This window comes from Martes martes (genome assembly GCF_963455335.1).
Source record: "Martes martes genome assembly, chromosome: 4".
NCBI classification, from domain to species: Eukaryota; Metazoa; Chordata; class Mammalia; order Carnivora; family Mustelidae; genus Martes; species Martes martes.
Genome location: NC_137891.1, coordinates 83,627,610 through 83,649,947, shown reverse-complemented (window position 1 = coordinate 83,649,947; position 22,338 = coordinate 83,627,610). Strand labels below are relative to the sequence as shown.

At 38.1% G+C, this 22,338-nt stretch overlaps 1 protein-coding gene across 2 annotated transcripts in view; it reads left to right on the top strand.

Moving 5' to 3' along the window:
* SPIDR (scaffold protein involved in DNA repair) overlaps nucleotides 1-22,338 on the top strand; it is a 564,249-nt gene that overhangs the window by 271,313 nt on the left and 270,598 nt on the right. For both annotated transcript variants that reach the window (XM_080801921.1, XM_080801922.1), the window contains exon 8: nucleotides 21,889-22,102. In XM_080801921.1, coding sequence (XP_080658047.1) covers nucleotides 21,889-22,102 — 214 coding nt within the window. The remainder of the gene's footprint in view (nucleotides 1-21,888; nucleotides 22,103-22,338) is intronic.

The window sequence follows — 22,338 nt, the reverse complement described above, 5'->3', positions numbered from 1 at the left end:
TCCTTTCATTTCTTGTTTTTGGAACAGTTTCAGGAGAATAGGTATTAATTCTTCTTTAAATGTTTGGTAGAATTTCCCTGGGAATCCATCTGGCCCTGGGCTCTTGTTTGTTCAGAGACTTTTGATGATTGCTTCAATCTCCTTACTGGTTATAGGTCTGTTCAGGTTTTCTATTTCTTCCTGGTTCAGTTTTGGTAGTTTATTTGTCTCTAGGAATGCATCCATTTCTTCCAGATTGTCAAATTTGCTGGCGTATTGTTGCTCATACTGTGTTCTTACAATTGTTTGTATTTCTTTGGTGTTGGTTGTGATCTCTCCTCTTTCACTCATGATTTTATTAATTTGGGTCTTTTCTCTTTCCTTTTTGATAAGTCTGGCCAGGAGTTTATCCATCTTATTGATTCTTTCAAAGAACCAGCTCCTAGTTTCGTTGATTTGTTCTCCTGTTCTTTTGGTTTCCATTTCATTGATTTCTGCTCTGATCTTTATTATTTCTCTTCTTCTACTGGGTTTAGGCTTTCTTTGCTGTTCTTTCTCCAGCTCTTTCAGGTGTAGGGTTAGCTTATGTACTTGGCAGCTTTCTTGTTTCTTGAGAAAGGCTTGTATTGCTATTGACTTTCCTCTCAGAACTGCCTTTGCTGTGTCCCAAAGATTTTGAACATTTTTGTTTTCATTTTCATTTGTTTCCATGAATTTTTTTAATTCTTCTTTAATTGCTTGGTTGACCCATTCATTCTTCGGTAGGATGCTCTTTAGCCTCCATGGGTATGAGTTCTTTCCAACTTTCTTCTTGTGTTGGATTCTAGCTTCAAAGCATTGTGGTTTGAAAATATGCAGGGGATGATCCCAATCTTTTGGTACCGATTGAGACCTGATTTGTGTCCCAGGATGTGATCTGCTATTATACTGCTATGTATATTCTGCCATGTATGTTATATATACATGGAGAATGTTCCATGTGCACTAGAGAAGAATGTGTATTCTGTTGTTTTTGTATGGAATGTTCTGACTATATCTGTGATGTCCATGTGGTCCAGTGTGTCATTTAAAGCCTTTATTTCCTTGTTGATCTTTTGCGTAGATGATCTGTCCATTTCAGTGAGGGGAAATGTTAAAAGTCCCCTGCTATTATTGTATTATTGTCGATGTGTTTCTTTGATTTTGTTATTAGTGGCTCAGATAATTGGCCATGTTAGGGGCATAGATATTTAAAATTGGTAGATCTTCTTGTTGGACAGACCCTTTAAGTATGATATAGTGTCTTTCCTTATCTCTTGGTATAGTCTTTGGCTTAAAATCTAATTTGTTGATATAAGGATTGCTACCCCAGCTTTCTTTTGATGTCCATTAGCATGGTATATTGTTTTCCACCCCCTCATTTTAAATCTGGAGGTGTCTTGGGGTCTAAAATGAGTCTCTTGCAGACACCATATCTATGGTTCTTGGTTTTTTATCCAATATGATACCCTTTGTCTTTTGTTTGGGGCATTTAGCCCATTTACATTCAGGGTAACTATTGGAAGTTATGAATTTAGTGCCATTGTATTGCCTGTAAGGTGACTGTTACTGTATATTCTCTCTGTTCCTTTCTAGTGTATGTTACTTTTAGGCCCTCTCTTTGCTTAGAGGACCCCTTTCAATATTTCCTGTAGGGCTGTTTTGATGTTTGCAAGTTCTTTTAGTTTTTGTTTGTCCTGGAAACTTTTTATCTCTCCTATTTTCAATGACAGCCTAGCTGAATATAGTATTCTTGGCTGCATATTTTTCTCGTTTACTGCTCTGAATATATCATGCCCATCCTTTCTGGCCTGCCAGGTCTTTGTGGATAGGTCTCCTGCCAATCTAATATTTCTACCTTGTCAGGTTACAGACCTCTTGTCCCGAGCTGTTTTCAGGATGTTCTTTGTCTCTGAGACATGTAAGTTTTACTATTAGATGATGGTGTGTTAACCTATTTTTATTGATTTTGAGGGGCTGTTCTCTGTGCCTTCTGGATTTTGATGCCTGTTTCCTTCCCCAAATTAGGGAAGTTCTCTGATATTATTACTCCAGTATTCCTTTTGCCCCTCTGTCTGTTTCTTCTTCTTCTGGGATCCCAATTATTCTAATATTGTATCATCTTATGGTATCACTTTTCTCTTGAATTCTTCCCTCATGATCCAGTATTTTATCTCTCTTTTCTCCTTTTTTTCAACTTCTGTATTCTCCATTATTTGGTCTTCTGTATCACAGTTCTCTCTTCTGCCTCATTTATCCAAGCAGTAAGAGCCTCCATTTTTTATTGCAACTATTAATAGCTTTTTTATTTCAACTTGGTTGGATTTTAGTTCTTTTATTCCTCCAGAAAGGGATTCTCTGGTATCTTCTATGCTTTTTTCAAGCCCAGCTAGTATCTTTATAATCATTATTCTGAACTCTAGTTCTGACCTCTTGCTAATGTCCATATTGATTAGGTTCCTGGCAATCAGTACTGCCTCTTGTTCTTTTTTTTTTTTTTTTTTTTGAGGTGAGTTTTTCTACTTTGTCATTTTGTCCAGAGAAGAACAGATGAATGAGAGAACAAAATGGTAAAAGAGTAGCAATGACCCTAGAATAATAAACATTCAGCAAATCAGATGAGACCCGAAACCAGGGCAGTGAAAGAAAGGAAAAATAAAAATGATCAGGCTGATGAATAGAATAGAGCCACACACTTGATTTTGGGTGTATTTTGGTGTTAGAAGAAACTGCCTCACAAAATTTTAAAGATAGAAAAACTTATATATATACAAAAATAAGGGTAAGTATGATGAAGATACAAAGTATCTTTACATACTTTACAAAGTATGTAAAGATACAAACTATAAAAGATTTTTTAAAAGAAATTGATAAGAAGTTGGTTTAAAAAAAAAGAAAATATGATCAGGTGGAAGACTAGAACAAAGGCATATACTAGATTTAAAGTATATTTTGGTCTGTTAGAAGAAACTGTATCCCAGAATTTTAAAGAAAGAAAAACTTACATATATACAAAAATAAGGGTAAATATGATGAAGGGGTGGAGTATGACTGTAAAGATAAAAACTATAAAAGATTTTTGAAAAGAAATTGATAAGATAAGAAGTTAGTTAAAAAAAGAAAAAAAATATGATCAGGTGGAAGACTAGAACAAAGGCACATACTAGATTTAGGGTATATTTTGGTCTGTTAGAAGAAACTGTATCCCAGAATTTTAAAGAAAAAAAAAACATATATATACAAAAAATAAGTTTAAATACAATGAAGGGATAGAATATGACTGTAAAAATAAAAATTAAAAAAGATTTTTAAAAAGGTATTGATAAGATGGTTAAAATAGAAAAAAATTTTTAAAATAGTAAAAGAAAAAATAAAGAAATTTTAAAAAATTTTAAGTTTGAAAGACTAAAGAATCATGGGGGAAAAGCCATGAATTCTATGTGCTGTATTTCCCTAGAGCTCGTATTTTGCAGTTCTCTTTGATTGGTAAACTTGGTCTTTGCTGGATGTTCTTGCTGATTTTCTGGGAGAAGGGCCTGTTACAGTGACTCTCAAATGTCTTTGCCTGAAGCAGAATTGCACCACTCTTGCCAGGGGCCAGGCTAAGTAATCTATGGGTTTGCTCTCAGTACCTTATTCCCTGAAAGCTTCCGTACAGCTTTGGAGTAAAAGAATGAACATGGCAGCCTCCCGATCTCTGGCCCTGGAGGAGCCGAGAACTTGGGACCCCCCACCCCATCCTCAGTGGATCTCCAGAGAAAAGCAGTCAGTCACTCCCGTCCCTGGTCTCCGGCCACACTCCATGTTCACCTGGCCTGTGATCGAGCTTTTCTATCTTTGGCTCACGACCCCATTTGAAGTTTCCAAACCCAGCAGATTCCCACAGCACATTCTTGTCCAGTCCTCCCAGTGGAGATAGAGGAGGTCTCCCCATATCTGCTACTATCCTGATCATTTTATTATAGTTAATCATAAGTACAAGCAATAGTATATGGATTCTTTCAATTTCTCTTGAAATTGTGTAAATAAAATATTCTTCAAAGAGTAATTCATGTCATCATTCTCTCCACAGTTCGTTAGGAGTAATACATTTTATTCCTTCTGGTTTTGTTTGTTTCTATTGTCTGATTTTCCAAAAAGCACTTCAATAAGTAAAATTTTACAGACATTATTAAAACATCTTCAAGTGCATAGGAGCAATATGGCAGAGGAGAAGGAGACCTAAATTTTGTCTGGTCCCAGGAATTCAGCTAGATAGTTATCAAACCATTCTGAACACCTACAAACTCAGTAGGAGGTTGAAGAAAAGAATAGCAGCAATTCTGTGAACAGAAAAGTGACCACTTTCTGGAAGGTAGGACGTGCAGAGAAGTGAATCCAAGTTGATAGTGCTCTGAAGCAACTCTAACTAATGCTTTTAGGCTTTCTTCTCATTGTATAACAGTTTGGAAGTCTTAATCAATACTATAAAATAAATTATAGAAAACCATTAACAAAGGCTATGATTGGAAAATGTCTTGAGGAGTGCCTGGGTGGCTCAGTTACTTAAACGTCTGCCTTTGGCTCAGATCATGATCTCAGGGTCCTGGGATCAAGCCCTGTGTCAGGCTCCCTCCCTAGCCTGCTTCTCCCTCTCCCTCTGCTGCTGCCCCTACTTGTGCTGCTCTCTTTCTCTCTCTCAAATAAATAAAATCTAAAAAAATAAAAATAAAGCAAAAGGTGTTGGGACTGGATTTCTTTTATAAAAGAAGAAATTTATCAAAACCAAATATATTACTTTTATAATTAAGGAAGAAGGGAGGAAAATGTGAAGTAGCAAGTAGCACCCTGCAATTTACTTATGAACTACAAAAATGTGTGCCATTGTATCAGGAGGTGAATAGCTCAACAAGGAGTCTGGTTTTTCCAGTGAGACAGGTTTTCAAAATGCAGAGTATAAGGTGTTGGTTGTCCTTGAGCATGATCAGCTGTGAACAAGCTCAGAGGCTTGGTTTTGTTACCTCTGACACTATAAGTTCCCATTAGACATTCCGCCTATTGCTCTCCTTGTTACCTGCACAAACCTTACACAGGCGTTTCTGTGCTTCTGATGCACAGAAAGGCTGAGACTGGAAGAACACTGGCCCTGAGACTACCCACTGCCCCCACAGTACTTCTGGCCGAGCCCAGGAGCAGTGGCTGCAGGACCTGCAAAGTAGGGTCCCACTGGCCTTTTTGGGAACAGGCACCCAGAAATATGGCCCGTGCCTCTTCTCATTTCTTTCAAGGGACCCATCTCAGGCTCAGGAGCCTCTGAAAATGGGGTCATTTTTCAGAATCACCACTTGAATGGTCAAGAGAGGAAGAAGGAATGTCAGGACCAACATTTTCTATACAGAAACAGTGGTGTGAGTAGGAAGAAGAATCAAGAATCCTGTGTAGATATGTGTGTGTCTAAAAGGCTTACCTAGTTTCTTTGCTGTAATATTTTCTCAAATTAAAGAATAATTTGGGGTAGAAAATATTAGGCTGATTATTTCTACCAAAGAAAGCTGATTGGCAAATTAAGAACCCTTTATTTAGATGAAAAATAATTGTTAGTAAATACATATGATTTCATCTAAGTCTCCTGTAACTGTGTTTTTAAAGTTAGGAAAGAGAGCTATGGTGAGCTATTCATTTAATTTGTCTGATTTGAAGCAATATTTTATGCCCTTTAAATATTTTGTTTCTGTAGGGACATAGGGGATTTGGGGCATAATAGGACACGTTTATAAAACAATGTATGTCTATTTAGATTTACAGAGTGAGAATGACATGGATTGAAGATTTGTCATTTTTATAGTCCAGAGTCTTTAAAAAGCCATTTGATTTTTTTTTTCTTTTACTTCCTGATCTACCTTATTTACCACCCTAGTTTCAATTGAAGGGACACTGCTATGACCTACTCAATGCAGGTCAACTGCAGTTTGGCTGGAGAGGGTTTGCTGTAGTTCCTTTTCTTAACTTCCCCTTTCCTTTGGGGTCAAGGGAACCATCTCTGGATTATCTCCACCTTCCCTCTAGCCAATAAAATCAGAAAGCCAATTACATGTCTAAGCTTTATTTTTTCTTTTTTCTACCTCTACCCTCATTTTACTGTAGTCATGGTATTTAATATCCTTCTTTACCATTATCTGCAGGAAGAATTCACATGAATACTCTAGGCTGAGGTAAAGTCAAGAAACAAACTGTGATATTAGTTTGACCACTGTCAGAGCTATGATTTTATGTCCTAAATAACTATAATTTCCAATGATCATTTTTTCTTTTTTTTTTTCTTTTAAAGATTTTATTTATTTATTTGACAGGCAGAGATCACAAGCAGGCAGAGAGAGAGGAGGAAGCAGGCTCCCTGCTGAGAGCAGAGAGCCTGATACAGGGCTCCATCCCAGGACCCTGGGATCATGACCCGAGCCGAAGGCAGAGGCTTTAACCCACTGAGCCACCCAGGTGCCCCTTCCAATGATCATTTTAAGCGCAAGTTAACAGAGGAGTAAAGACTTTATATTTGACTTTCATTTTTTTTTAATTTTAATAAACATATAATGTATTTTTATCCCCAGGGGTATAGGTCTGTGAATCGCCAGGTTTACACATTTCACAGCACTCATCATAGCACGTACCCTCCCCAACGTCCATTTCCCCACCACCCTCTCCCATCCTCCCTCCCCCCAGCAACCCTCGGTCTGTTTTTTGAGATTGAGTCTTTTATGGTTTGTCTCCTTCCCAATCCCATCTTTTCATTTTTTTCTTTTCCTACCTCCCCCCAACCCCCCCGCCTTGCATCTCCACTTCCTCATATCAAAGAGATCATATGATTAGTTGTCTTTCTCCGATTGACTTATTTCGCTAAGCATGATACCCTCTAGTTCCATCCACGTCATCGCAAATAGCAAGATTTCATGTCTTTTGATGGCTGCATAGTATTCCATTGTGTATATATACCACATCTTCTTTATCCATTCATCTGTTGATGGACATCTAGGCTCTTTCCACAGTTTGGCTATTTTGGACATTGCTGCTATAAACACTCGGGTGCACGTGCCCCTTCGGAGCACCACGTTTGTATCTTTAGGATATATACCCAGTAGTGCAATCGCTGGGTCATAGGGTATATTTGACTTTCATAATGTTATTTCATAACTTTATTTAAAAAGGAAGGAATGCTTACTACCAAATTCAGCTCTCTGGCTAATGTATCTGTCACACCTTAGCTGCTTCTGCACATCTATTTTTACCTTCATTTCTTAGAAATAAATTATTTCTTCTGAATTTTTCTATGTAAAAAATCTAGAAAATGTGGTTTGATGACACAGCAGAATTCAATGATGCTTTCGGTTTCCCTGTAGATTTACTTAATCTATGCTATCTCTATTTCTTTTTGTACGAGAAGAAAAATAGTTTAGTTTAGTTTATAGTTTTAAGATTGTTTTCTCATAGGCCTGAGGTTTAAAAGTATCGTTTTTTTCTGTTTTCTGTTGTAAATGGCCCAAAAGTAAGACTGCACAGTTAGCTTATTCTGAATGAATATGTAGTAGGTAAAACATTTTCTTGTTCAATTCCGTATGTGGTTCAATAAATAAATAAATATTCATTCACAGTGTTCTATTGGGACCTTGTCAATGGTGAATATTATCTACACCTTAAAAACCCTGGTTTCAACCATTAGGGGAGTATTGATATTGGCAGGGCAAGGTTTTTTTGTTTGTTTGTTTTGTTGGTTTTTTGGCTTTCTTGAATCAACTGTCTTTTCTCCCTCTAGCCTCTTTCAGTATCACACTGGCATTTGTCCATGCTGTGAAATCTTGTGTGTGTCATCTTAGCCTTTCCACCAATCTAGTTTTCCAAATTTCTTCAGCTCATTTTTATTTTCAAAGGGGTTATCGTTTTCTACTTGGGATTCTGTTGCCTGGAGAAGGCTATTGAAAGTACAAGCCCCAACTTGTCTTTTCCTCATCTTTCAGTAGAGATTGTCAAGGAAGAGTGCCAGGTAGCACTGCTCTGGTAGCCCATGTGAATCTTACTAAAAGAAGATGATCTAAGAATAGGCTCCTGCTTATCACACAGTCCTACCTTTCTTTCTGAGCAGATGCAGTTATAAATTTTTCTCTTACCAAATAGGAACCTTTTCAGCCTCCAAACAGAATAAATAAGCTATTGGATTAGCAAAATGCCTTGTAAAGTTGTAGAAAATTGGAAGCTGTGTTCTTGTAGTGTGATAGTGATTTAAAAGAGTGGCCAGGACGCCCACTTTCACACCCTTTTCCTCCCAGTGTGATGCTTCATTTCCATTAATTGCTATCTTTCTGCAGCACTCACATAGCTGGTCACCCTTGGTTTAAGGACAGTGCTCCCTCCTGGTTTGCCTCTTCCCATGTTCATTTTCCTTCTTGATTCTTTGCTGGCTCCTCTTGTGTGCAGTTTCAGCAGATGTTCCTCAAACTTCTGTCCTGGCCCTCTTCCTGTCCTATGTGCCCTTGATGAGTAATCGAGGATCTCCATGCTGCCTCCCCAAGGACTGCCGGGGATTTAGTAATTCTGTGTCATGCTGCTTTCTTGACCCAGCCCCAACCCCACCAGCACCCAAGAATCCTGCAGGTTCCACAGACCCAGTATGCCCCAGCACTTGCCTTCCTTGGTCTATTAATTGAGCAGTTTTCAGTTGGGCTTTCTTGTACATTTTTTTCAATCCATCTCACCCATAGATTCTGGTGATTCAGCCTCAGAATTGTCTCTTAAGTCAGATCTCTTCATTTATCCCATCTGCTACTAGTTAAGGCTCAGATTCCCTCATGTCTGGATGATTGTGTCAGTTTCCATCAGGTCTCCCTGCCACTGACCTTTCCTCATTTTCAGCCTATCAGAGTCATCATCCTAAAAGGCAAATCTGATAATTTCACACTTCTGCTTTAAAATACTTCCTTTGACTCCTTCTTGTCCTTGGAATAGGTGTTCACCACCTTTAAGTTGTCTTGTGTGGCATTCTTGGTCACCTTCCCAGACTACCTGATGTGTTCTCATTTCCTACTGCCCCCTTTCTGTGCTACCCAACACATGTGCACAACACTAAATACTTTTTTTGTGGGTCAGCTATATTCTTCATGATATGTTTGGCTACTGGGCCTAATATGCTTTTCTCTCTTTGTCTGTAATTTTACTTCCAGTAACTTGTTAAACTGTAATTATACAAAGTATAAGTAAATCATAACTGAGCAGAGTGCTGCAAAAATATATAGGGCTTACCTAGCAGTTCCAATCAGTGCCTGGTAACTCAGTGTCTGGTAACTCAGAAAGTGTTTATGAAATAAATAGATGTCAGTGGTGAATTTAAAAACATTACATGACATCTGAATGCAGACATGGTCTTAGAAGGGAGATGGTTTTGGTCCCAGCTCTGCTAGAGCTAAAAGCCTATGTGGGTCATGTGATCTTTGCCTCACTTTCTTTACTGATAAAGAGTCAAATTTGTTAGGCCTTAAGTTCTTTCTACTTTTAAAATTCTATCTTTCTGTTTTACCTTGTCTTGTGTGGTGTTTCCATGTAAAGGGACTCTGAGTATTTTTCACTAAGGAGTCCCTGTATGTGTTTTACATCCCTTGCACTTTTCCATGATTAGAACTCTCTTGTCTCTCATTGCATGCCTTTTGAGAGAGGCACTTTCTTGACATCATATCATTTTAATCCTTAAACTAATTTCCCTTCGTATTTCCTCTCCTTTCCCCTGTTAGTGTTTGTTATAATATTGTTGAAAAGAGACAGCACTCAAGACTAAAATACCTACTTTTGTTTAATAGTTGTGCATTTATTGTACTCATTAGTAGATGCACTGCTCTGGTTAACTGTAGATTTTGCCCATTTTGACCTAATATAAAGTGGCTTAACTAATAATTTAGAAGTTGTTCATTAGAATATCCTTTATTAATGATTGTTACAGAAGAGGAGAATGTTGAGGGTTGATACGGAATAAGTATCAAAAATAACATGGCAGTAGTGGCACTCTGAATTCTGTTAGTGCATCAGTAAGTGTATTTTCAACTCTTTTTTGCTACACAGATTTATAGTGTTTCCACATACAGAGGGTGTGCTGTTCTATACAAATGCACATGCAGTTCTGGCCTTCATCAATATTGTTTAGAGGATGGTAGGTGTGAGCCTCTAAACTCTGGAGGATTCTTCTGATCATCCACAATTAGTAATTTGCTATTTAGTGATTCCTGAAATTTTTCTCAGCACATTCATTTTTCAGTTGATGTTACATTTAAAGAAGAGGTATTTAGATATCTATTTCTATACCTTCTCTTTAGCCTTAAGACCTTTTAAACGTTTTCAGTGTGATTTTTTGATACCACTTAAAGCCTATTTTATGGGGCAAAAATATTACCCACAGTGTTACAAAATAAGGTGTTTTAAATGAGGATGTTTTTTAATAAAGATAACCTTCCTTTTTTAGTATTCAGAGTGGGAGGGGCAATATGCACATTCAGTGGTCCTATATACTTCACTCCTTGGAAAGGTTAACCTGTAATGGCCCCTGTCTCAGTCAGCTCTGGGTGCCATAACAAAATGCTCCAGACCAGCGTTCTTAAATGATTTATTTCTCACAGTTTTAGAGGCTGGAATTCTGAAATCAGGGTGTCAACCACCATGATGCAGTCCCAGTGAGAGTTTTCTTCCTGCCATATAGGCAGCTGCATCTAGCTGTGTGTTCACATGACCTCTTTGTGCGTAAGAGGAAAGACAGACTGCTGGTGCATCTTCTTATAAGGACACTAATCATAATGCATCTGCGCCCCCTCATTATGACCTTATTTAACCTTAATTCTTTCCTCAGAAGCACCATCTTTAAATATTGCCATCTTTAAATATGGAAGTTAGGGTTATGGCTTCACATATAAATTTAGGGAGACACAAACATTCAATCCAAAGCATTTTGCCTGAAGCCTCCCAAAATGCATGCCCTTCTCACATGCAAAATACATTCATTTCATCCCAACAGCCCTGAATGTCTTAATTCATTCCATTATCAACTCTAAAGTCTAATGTCCAAAGTTTCATCTAAATATCATCTAAATCAGAGGTGGGTGGGATTCTAGGTACAATTCATCCAGTGGCATAATTCCTCAACAGCTATGAGCCTATGAAACCAGACAAGTTAATATGCTTCCAAATATGATGCTGGGACAGGTATAGCACAGACATTTCCATTCCTAGAGGAAGATGGGAAGGAAGAAAGGGGTAACAAGTCTCAAGTCCAAAAACTACCAAGGAAAATTCCATTAGATTTTACGGCTCAGGGAAAATTCCCTTTAGTTCAGTGCTCTGCCTTCTAGGTCTACGGGGATGTCAGGATTACCCCCATGGCTCTGTGGGGCTTTGCACCCTTAGGGCTTTCTGCAAAGACCTCACCACTGAGGCAAGGAGAGGACATTTTTGGCCCACCTAAACCAGAAAGGTAGACCCATACTTTGGAAACCAGGAAAAATAATCAGCCCTGTCCCCTGGGCCTGTGGTGAGTGGCAGCCCTGATGATCTCTTCAGTACCTTTGGAGTCATTCTTCCCTTTATGTCTCCTTTAGTTCAAATGACAGTGTTTTTTGCTCATTCATCCACAATCTCTTTATCAATTAATAGTCTAGCCACACCTTTGGTGTTCTCTTTTAGGATGCTTTCCCATTTTTTGCAAGATGGACAGGCTGAGAATTTTCCAAGTCTTAAGTGCTACTTCCTTTTTTGCTTAACAATTCCTTCTTCAATTCATCTCTCTCCTCTCAAATTTTACTCTTAAGTCAGGAGGATGCAAGCTATACATTTTACATTTTAGTTAGAAATCTCTGCTGAATATCCATTATCATGGCTTACAAGTTCTATCTTCTACAAAACAGTAGAACGGGGTGCCTGGGTGGCTCAGTCGCTCAAGTGTATGCCTTCAGCTCAGGTCATGATCCTGGTATCAAGCCCGGCATTGGCTCCTTGCTCAGCAGGGAGCCTGCTTCTCCCTCTCCCTCTGCCTGCTGCTCCGCCTGCTTGTGCTCTCTCACTCTCTCTGACAATTAAATAAATAAAATCTTAAAACAAAACAAAACACAATTCAGCTGAGTTCTTTACCACTTTATGACAAAAATTGTTGTCTTAATCAGTTTGGGCTGCTATAACAAAATACCATAGACTGAATGACTTAAACAACAGATATTTAATTCTCATAGTTCTGGATTCTGGGAAGTCCAAGTTCAAGGTGCCAGTAGATTTGGTTCCTGGTGAAAGCCAACTTTCTGGTTTGTAGATGGCCACCCTGCTATATCCTCACATGGCAAAAAGAGATACCGTCTCTCTTAAGTCCCTCATTGTAAGGGACTCATACGAGCTCCATTCTCATGACTTCATTATTTTTTAAATTGTCATCTGTAAACACTACAGTTAGGGATTAGGGCCTCAACATAAGAATTTTGATGGTATACAAACATTCAGTTCATAGTAATCTCAGTTCATAGTAATCTACTTTCCTCCAGTTTCTAATAGTCTCCTCATTTCTGTTTGATACCTCACCAGAATTACCCTTAACATACATATTTCTAGAATGTACCTCAGAACTCCTCCAGCCTCTACCCATTACGCAGCTGTAAAGCTACTTCCACATTTTTAGTTATTTGTTACATCAGTACCTAGCTTGAGCTGCCATAACAAAATACCATAGACTTTGTGGCTTAAACAACAGATCAGGGTTCCACCATGGTCAGTTTCTAGTGCAAGCTTTGCTTTTCCTTGTTTGTAGGCAGCAGGTATCTGGCTATGTGCTCTTGTGGCCTTTTCTCTATGCTCAGTAGTGAGAAATGGAGCTTTCTGGTGTCTCTTCTTATAAGAACACTAATCCTATCAGATCTGAGCCCCACCCTATGGCCTCATTCAACTTTACTTTCTTGGAAGACCATATGCACCCCCGTGTTCATAGCAGCATTGTCCACAATAGCCAAACTGTGGAAAGAGGCAAGATGCCCTTCAACAGACAAATGGGTAAAGAAGATATGGTCCATATATACAATGGAATATTACTCAGCCATCAGAAAGGATGAACACCCAACTTTTAAATCAACATGGATGGAACTGGAGGAGTTTATGCTAAGTGAAATAAGCAGAGAAAGATAATTATCATATGGTTTCAGTTATTTGTGGAACGTAAGGAATACCATGGAGAACATTAGGAGAAGGAAGGGAAAAATGAAGGAGGAGAAGTCAGAGGGGGAGATGAACCATGAAAGACTGTGGACTTCAAGAAACAAACTGAAGGTTTTAGAGGGGAGAGGAGTAGGGACATGGGTTAGCCGGGTGATAGATATTAAGGAGGGCATGTATTGCATGGAGCACTGGGTGTTATATGCAAACAATGAATCATGGAACACTACACCAAAAACTAATGATGTACTGTGTGGTGACTAACATAACATAATAAAAAAAATTACTTTCTTGGTAGTCCTGTCTCCAAATGCAGCCACTCTGAGAGTTAGGACTTCAACATATGAATTCATGAGGGACACAGACATTCAAACCAGAGTATCCCTTCTTGTCCAGTTTTGTATAAACTTCACTTAGGAATCTACTATCTTCCTGGAACCTTTGCATACTTTTTTTCTTACTTGGATTTTTAAAAAAATTGGAACTTCTATTGCCTCTTTACCCTCTCCCAAAACAGTACAGGCTGCCTTTGCAGGACAAGTCACAGTGACATTCCTGGTGGTAGCACTGCGACACTGTGATCCCAGGTGGCTGATATGCTTTGTTAAATTCTGAAAGTTCTCATCGCTACAGACCATGATGAACATTCTAGTCGCCTGGTCAGTATTGTCTAGTTTTTTGTTTTTTGTGTTTTTGTTTTAAGAGTTGGGTTTCAGGTTTCTGATTCATGCTTAGGATTACTGTGGCTTTGGTGAAGAATATTTTAAACTGGGTGAAAGGCAAAAAAAAAAAAATGTGGAATCAAGAAGTGAAAGCACAATTGTTTATAGCTCAGTAAGCACTTGTGGTTAACAAATGTGTCTGTTCATCATTGCCAGATGACTTAAAATTTTATGGGAGAACATAAATTTTAAACAAAAGTAATTGTGCTGATTACAGGATAAAGATGTGAATTTCTTCAAAGTATAGTTTTTAGGTATTATAATCTAGACATCTTGCTTGGAGCTTTCTAAATTTTATCATGAAATTATGAAATGAATCCAATGGCAGCTTACAAAATTTACTGAGAAACTAGTTTTGATTTAACAAACAGTAATCAATATTGCAATTAATAAGAGTCTTACACATTGAAGCCTCACAGGAGCATAATATTGCTAGGTGTTTGGGAATCCTTGGTAAAAATTAAGCATAATTGTAACTTCTCAAAAGAAAAGATAATATGATTATATACAAATACAATTCAGATTTCAGTGCATGTTAATGAATAAAACAGGTAAGATGCAAACAGTGAATAGGTAAAACATCATTTGGATCTTATTTTGAAATGTGTTGTTTATTTTCCTTCTTGGAGTATCACTTGAATCACAGTTAATTTGCATTCTCTGGATGCATATCATGTTCAACTTAGGGAAAGGGAAGTAAGTTAGAATCATCTTGGTTAGCAGTGAAATTCAGGCTAGTAAAATAGTCCCCAAGTTCTTTACATCAATTTATATTAGGGTTCATTTAGTTTATACATATTTATTGGTACTGATCCAGGTACAGCACTGAGTTCATGGTTTAGTAGACAAAACTATTCATTTTATATGCAAAAATGTTGGTAAGTAAGAGGTGCAGTGATGACATAAACAAGAGTAATAAACTCAGCTGGATGGAAAAAGAAAGTTGTATTCAGGGAGTTCACCAGGGAGAGGGTGATGAAACTCTTTCTTAAAAGTATGGTCTAGTTTTCACCTTCCTATAGAAAGAATTAAAAATACTGAGTAGAGCTGGGGAATTTGAGATTAGAGGAGCTAGAAATAACAAGTAACAAAGACCTTTCTTTACACTGGAAATTAGTTTGGATTTTACCCAGTAGATAGCCATTGAAGGGTTCAAGCCCAAGGATGGCTATTATAAATTTATACTTAAAAAGAACACTGTAGTGGGCCTTATGTACCATAGATTAGAATGGCCAGGTACTAGAGTGAAAAGGTCCGTTAAGGTCAGCCTATTGTATTAACTAAGAGGCATCTCAATCTTAATATATCCAAAACTGATATCTTCATTACCAGTATTCTTCCCTCTCAAGGCCACCCCCTCCCCCAACACAAAAACACTCAAAGAAAACTGGTCATCTAGAAATCTTCTCTGTCTCAGTAAACATTAATTTTACTTCTACTTCCTTAGGCCAAAACATTGGAGTCATTCTTGACTCTTTCATTTCCCACTTGCAGTCCATCAACAAGTTCTGTTGGCTCTCTGTTCAAAATATATCTAGCTTCCAGGCACTTCTTACCACCACTGTCCCCACTCCTCACCTCCCAGATCCAAGTTACTATCATCTCTCCAAGGTTGCCACAGTAGTCTCTCTGTCTCTCTCTCTCTCTCTTTTTTTTTCTTTTGCCACAGTAGCCTCCTAACTGGTCTCTCCATTTCTTCCTTTCTACCCTCAGTCTGTTCTCAGCAAAGCAGATTATGCGCCTTCCTCATTGATTTCCCAACACACTCATAGGAAATAACCCAAGTCTACCCAGTGGTATAAGACCTTGGCTTCTCTCTGCTTGACTTTTGTCATCTGATCTCCTATGCCCTGCCACCCAGGTTTAGGCAGACTGCATTTAGTCCTAGCCAGAATAGGAATGGACTCTTCTCTGAAGGGGTGGAATGAACTTTTGGGGAAAGCTGAGACTTCTAGTGAGGATATTGAAGCCACCAGAATACTATCCTGTTTCTTTTGGCATTTGGAGGGCCTAACTGAGCATAAAAAGACTAAAACCGATCATTTGAAATTGAGGATAGGGATATTCTCATTCCTATGTATTCCTAGGACTCTAGCCCTCCTTCATTTTATAAGGCTGGGATTTCCATTTTTACTAAGAACTGTTCTATCTACTATTCATATATATGGATAGAAATTACTAGATCCTGTGGTATACTTTCTGTATGAATCCTTTGACTCCTGTTTCTTAATCATTTAAAGTCTTTGGTGCGCTTTCTCTCTCTCTCTCTCTCTCTCTCTTTCTCTCTCTCTCTCTCTCTATATATACACATATACCAGAAATTAATAGATTAGGACATAGAGTTGTTTAAAGGTATTTAAAATTTCACAAGTAACTAACAGAAGCACCCACATAAAACCACTTTGGTTCTAGAGGTGTGTATCATTTTGGGAGTTGGGGGGGAAAGCTATAAAATATCTTTAAAAGGAGTAAAATGTGAACTGATTATACCATGGTAATCCAGAGTTAGTACAACAAGAAGAATTTTAATAATCATAGCTGGTGGTAGCCATGTCAAATATCTGTTCAGGACAGAAGTTCTACTTGACTGGAAGCAGATGGACCAGATGTCCATCCCCGAGGTTTGCTGTGCTGTCATCCCAACTTCTGTGTGTGTGTGTATGTGCATATGTGTCTGTCTGTCATTCTGTGTGTGCAAGTACATTATGGGTGAGAACTGAGGGGAAAAAGGAGTGATGGGCACTTTTGATGATTTGACCTGAAGAAGAAAAAAAGCACCAGTTTCAGAAAACAGTAGGCCATATACTCTACTGCAAGATACTGTATAGATTAGTCGAATGGGATACCTATGAAGATAGAGAGTAATAATAAAAGGCGAAATTCCATATTACTATGTAGCCAATGTTTGGTTAATTAAATATAGTAACTTAGAGTGCAACAAATATATTATGAAGAGTGTTTCTCTTAGAAAAACTTAGAGCTGTTTCTGTCCTCTAAAGGAGGATCATTTCAGTATCTCAACATCTCTATATCCCCACAAACTAACTTAGTTCCACTTGGTACTTTCTTGTATAATTTTCATTAATTTCTTATATAGTATTTCTTATATAAATGTTCATGAAAGTTATCATTATAATACATATTAATTCATTAACATAACCTACTTAGAAGTTGACTTTTTATGTAAATGGGCCCAGGCTCCATATATTTCAAGTAAATACCTATATATTTCAAAGAAGTCATTTAACCCAGGAGTCTCAGATATATTTTGTTCTTACATCATTTGCTTGATTCCTTGTGGCCTCTTAGCCATTTAAGACCAGATTTTTTTAAGAGCAGTTAGCTGATAAATCATTCACACATTCATTTGGCAAATGTTAGCCTTTAAGTTAATATTTTCCATTTTTAACTAAGAACTGTTTTATCTGCTATCATATATATGGGTAGAACTTACTATATCCCGTGGTATACTTTCTCTATGAATCCTTTTATTCCTTTCTTAATCATTTAAAGTCTTTGGTGTTATATATTACTATTTATACAGTTGATCTTAGTGACACTTAACTCTTCAATATTTAGTACTGTGACAAAAGTATCCTCTTCTTTTACAGTGCAATGATCAGTGTTAACACTCTGACCATGTCCAGCCATAGCGAGATCCTCCATTTCTCAACTGGATATGCTTTCTTAATATTTTAAACAAGTCTTATGTTTTAACATAATAGAGTAGGAAAAAAGCATCACTTAAAATTTCCTGTTTTTGACCAGCATTTACCTGAGAGACATTTTGGTTCATGACTTGTAAGGACACTCAACTTCTAGGATTAGACCTGCCAGTAATTCTCTCTGATCTTAAGAAAGTCATGTAAGCAAGTAACTTTTTTGGTTTTCTTATCTGTCAAAAAGGTAGATTAATATCTTCCTTATCTATTTCAAAGGGTTATTGTAGGTCAAGTATGATAATAGATTTAAAAATGCCTTGAAAAGTTAACATTGACAGTGACCACGGTGACAATGGCTGCTTCTATTACATGTGTGATGGACCATGCCCTGCACTATGAGCTTTCCATATTATATCTCCTGATGTTTGCAGTGTTCTTGAGAATGGCTAATACTGTCTCCATTTTAAAATGAGGACACTGTTAAAAAGAAGATAAGCATAAGGTATTTGAGAATTTCAAAAGGGAAGGAATAGTTGCTTCTGGCTGGGATTCAGTAATGCCTTCCTGGTCCAAGTGATATTTTGACTGAGTCTTAGAGCATTTATGCAAAATGTTGTCTTGCTGGCACAAAAATGCCTTTTCATACCACCCATTTAATTAATCTTCATTTGTAAAAGCAGTATCTCTTATGCCCAGATTGAAAGCTTCCTTCAAATATACAGTTTGTCTTAGGTTGCTTTTTACTTTTTTATCCCTCACACAAAGTGGAAATTACACTGCCTTAATTTCTTTAGGGAAGGCAGGCCACTGGTTTCTCCCAAGGCTGTGTTGGAAGGATGTTCTCTATGAGAGACTTTAGAGTGCTTTGTAGAGAACATTGTGGTGTTCTAGCCCTGTGGTAGAGCCTAGATGGCACCGCTCAGCATTCTGGTTTACCAAGCCTATTTAAGTCACCAGGCATGCTGCAATGTACCAGGACTTTAGTGATAGTCGGTACCATACAGTGTGTTTATTCCATGTGGCGGTATACAAGGGTGATAATCAATTCCATATGGGGTGTTTGTTTGTTTGTTTAAAGATTTTATTTATTTGACAGAGATCACAAGTAGGCAGAGAGGCAGGCAGAGAGAGAGAGGAAGGGAAGCAGGCTCCCTGCTAAGCAGAGAGCCCGATGCGGGGCTCAATCCCAGGACCCTGAGATCATGACCCGAGCCGAAGGCAGAGGCTTTAACCCACTGAGCCACCCAGGCGCCCCCCATATGTGGTGTTTATTCTACACTGCAGTACACCAGGGTTCTAGTGATACTACCATAAAGCATGCTTTCCTATACTGCAGTGCATCGTGGCTGTGGTGATAGTAATACCACAGAGTGTGCTTATTAAAAAGCCATACAGTGTGCTTATTCTATGCCACAGTATACCAGGGCTGTGATGGTAGTACCATTAAGTATGTTTATCCTGGGGATGTCTGGGTGGCTCAGTTGGTTAAGTATCTGCCTTGGGCTCAGGTCATGGTCTCAGGGCCCTGGGGTCGAGCCCTACATGGAACTCCTTATTTGGCAGGAGTCTGCTTCTCCCTCTCCCTCTGCGTCCCCCCTGCTTATGCTCTGTCTCTCTCTCTCTCTCAAATAAATAAATAAAATCTTCAAAAAAAAATTATGTTTACTCTGTGCTGAAGCACCTGGGCTGTAGTGATAGTTAATACCATGAAGCATGTTTATTTTATAAGTTATTTAGAGCTATGTATCTTCAGCAGAAACCATAGTTTTAGGAATATTGCCAGGATTTATCATAAAAATCTTCAAAGAGAGTATAGTTAGTAGCAGTATGATTCATCTTAGATATATAGGTATTTCTGCTATAATAACTACATGTTTCTGCAATGTCTTGCCTTTATACAATCTGTCAAAGTTCTATGGAAACTGTAGGGTTGGACAGACCACTGAAATCCTATTTCACTTTTAGTCAGAGCTGCACAAGACAATAATTAGTACCCAAGGAGAGAACTTGTGCAGCTCAGGCAGACCTAATGAGTATGGGTAGAGGCTGCCAAGGCAGACAGCCACACAGACCCAAAAGAATGTGCTTTGCCATACCACCTGATTTCATGGGCCCTGGAACTCTGAACAGCAGCTGCTGTCACTGGTTGATGGGAGGGGTTCCATGCCTACTGCATAGTTTTAGGGATAGGCCCTGACTATAGGTTCAAGTTTTAAAAATTCATAAAATATGTCCACAAATGCTCCTATAGTTAACATAGCCCTGAAACCTAGGGCATTTCCCTTTGCTGCTAAAGATCCTAATTCTCCACCCATTGCTCTGGCTACCCTACATGAGAAAAATGGTGTGTATGTACCAGAGTGACTGTTATGTTATCCCGACTCCTTTTCCTATTCATCAACTGAGGTGAGCCACTTTTTATTAAAGTAACAACTATTGTGGCAGAGAAGACTCAATGATTACTTCCTAGTTAGAGCCTTTCTATAATACTTGTTTTCATTTTTCATTTCTCCACTTCCCTCCCCCGTAGTGACTGGTACTGCCAGCCTGACATTATGCTTGTTCATATCTGTCCCCCATTCTGTTTCATTCCTTACCTTAGGAAATAGTAGCAAGGTACATACCTTAGGAAACAGTAGTTCAAGATAGTGCTCAGTGTGGCCTTGCTTAATATGTAAACACATGCTATTGGCACTTAGAGAAAGGAAGGAATGGAAAGTTAAGAGTGAGGGGAAAATGAGGGGGAGAAAGAAATGGAAATGAAATTAAATTATATAATGAAAACATTGGTGCTATTTAAATATTAATTTTTATTATTCACTATTAACAAGTTCGCTAAAGGGGTAAAGAAAACTATCAGTGTCTATTATTACTAGCAGGATACTATACTAGACACTTAGCTTTTGTTATTTTATTTCTTTCTTTTTAATTAAAAAAGTAACAGAAAAACATAAGTATACTTACCACCTAGAATTAATAACATTTTAGTCTTTTGTCTTTGTTTGATCCACATATTTTTATAATAGAAACAATATGACAAATAAGTGTGAAAACCTGAGTCATGCTCCCCTCTTTCTCCTTAGGTATGTTTTTCTATGTATCCTGTTAGTCATATTTATATACTTATGTTACATATATATCTGCAACAATACTTTATTGTTTTCTGTGCTTAAAAAAATGACATTATAGGTATCATACTCTATATATCTTGTTCATCCCCTCTTGTTTTTGAGATCTCTCCATGCTAATACATATAGACCTGGTCCACTATTGCTCTGCATGTGTTCTGTTGTATGCACACAGCATAGCTTACCTTTCCTCCTACTGATTTGTGCTAGCTCCAGTTTTTTGCTCTTAGGGTGAAACAGTACTGAGGTATGCATCCTTATTTAAGTCTCCTGGTGTTGTGACAGTTTCTGGGACATATATGGGTTTTAGGTTATATACACTGTCAACTTTAGTTCTCTCATTTAATTCTTAAAATGTTCCTTGAGGCAGGTGGCATGATCCCCATTTTACACATGAGAAAAACAAATGCTCAAATGCTATCTTGACCAAACTTAATTAATCAGAGAGCCAGTACTTTAATTCAGATTAAATTCCATCTATATAAATCTTGAGCCCTAACATTCAGCATTCCTCAGAAATCCTTACCTTTAATCTTTGTGATCATTAGAACATTTGCAACCATTTATATCATTTCCAAAGTAGAGAATCAAAGCAGTTAATGAGGTAATGGGAGCATATAAGAAAGAAGAAGGACCAGGGCACCTGGGTGGCTCAGTGGGTTAGGCCTCTGCCTTCGGCTCAGGTCATGATCTCAGGGTCCTGGGATCGAGCCCTGCATCGGGCTCTCTGCTCAGCAGGGAGCCTGCTTCCTCCTCCCTCTCTCTGCCTGCCTCTCTGCCTACTTGTGATCTCTGTCAAATAAATAAAGTTAAAAAAAAAAAAAAAGAAAGAAGAAGGACCAATAAGTGATGTTACTCCCTTTGTTGTGGTTATCAAAAGAGTTAAAATTTTGGTGTAAAAACGTGCTCTGTGAAATGATGGGTCTGAGTCTTCTATGTATGCAAGACTGTTTCTTTATGATGGAAAACTATTTTGTATGTTGCTTAAAATGCAACATGTATGTTATTTTGATTAAAAAGATGTCACAGTGAGTATGTTAGAGTCTATACATTGCAAAGTATACAAACCATTTTCTTGAGGTGAATAAAGCAATCTTAATGTGGTTCTTTTTTTCATGACATTTTATTCACAGTTGGCCCATATGTCTATTTTACTCTATTTTGCTTTTTTCCCCCCCCTTCACCTTCTAGGTAGAAAATCTGGTGTATTAATTGTGAAAATTCTAGAGCTGCATGAGGAATGCACCATCCTAGTTGCTAAGTGTGAGCATTTAGCAGGGCTGCAGGCCAACAGCCCATCTCAAGGTGAGGTCCCCAGGACTGGCCTGAAGGTTCTGTTCACAAAGGAGACTGCTCGCCACCTCAAGGGACATCCCCAAGACATTGTCCATATCTACCCTCCCTGGTGAGTGCAAAGAACTGATTCCAGCAGTCACTAACTGTGAGTTTGTCTTAAAAGATATTTTTATGATGAACATTTTTGTCACCTTATAATGGAGAAATGCCAGGATAAGGAAGCCAAAATTTGACATAGATTTTATGTAACAAAAGCGCTGAACGGTATTTGTTTGTTTGAACTTTTGGCAGGAAATTTTTGATAATTTGAGGGCAGAGGGGTGAGAAGAAACAACCATATCAAGA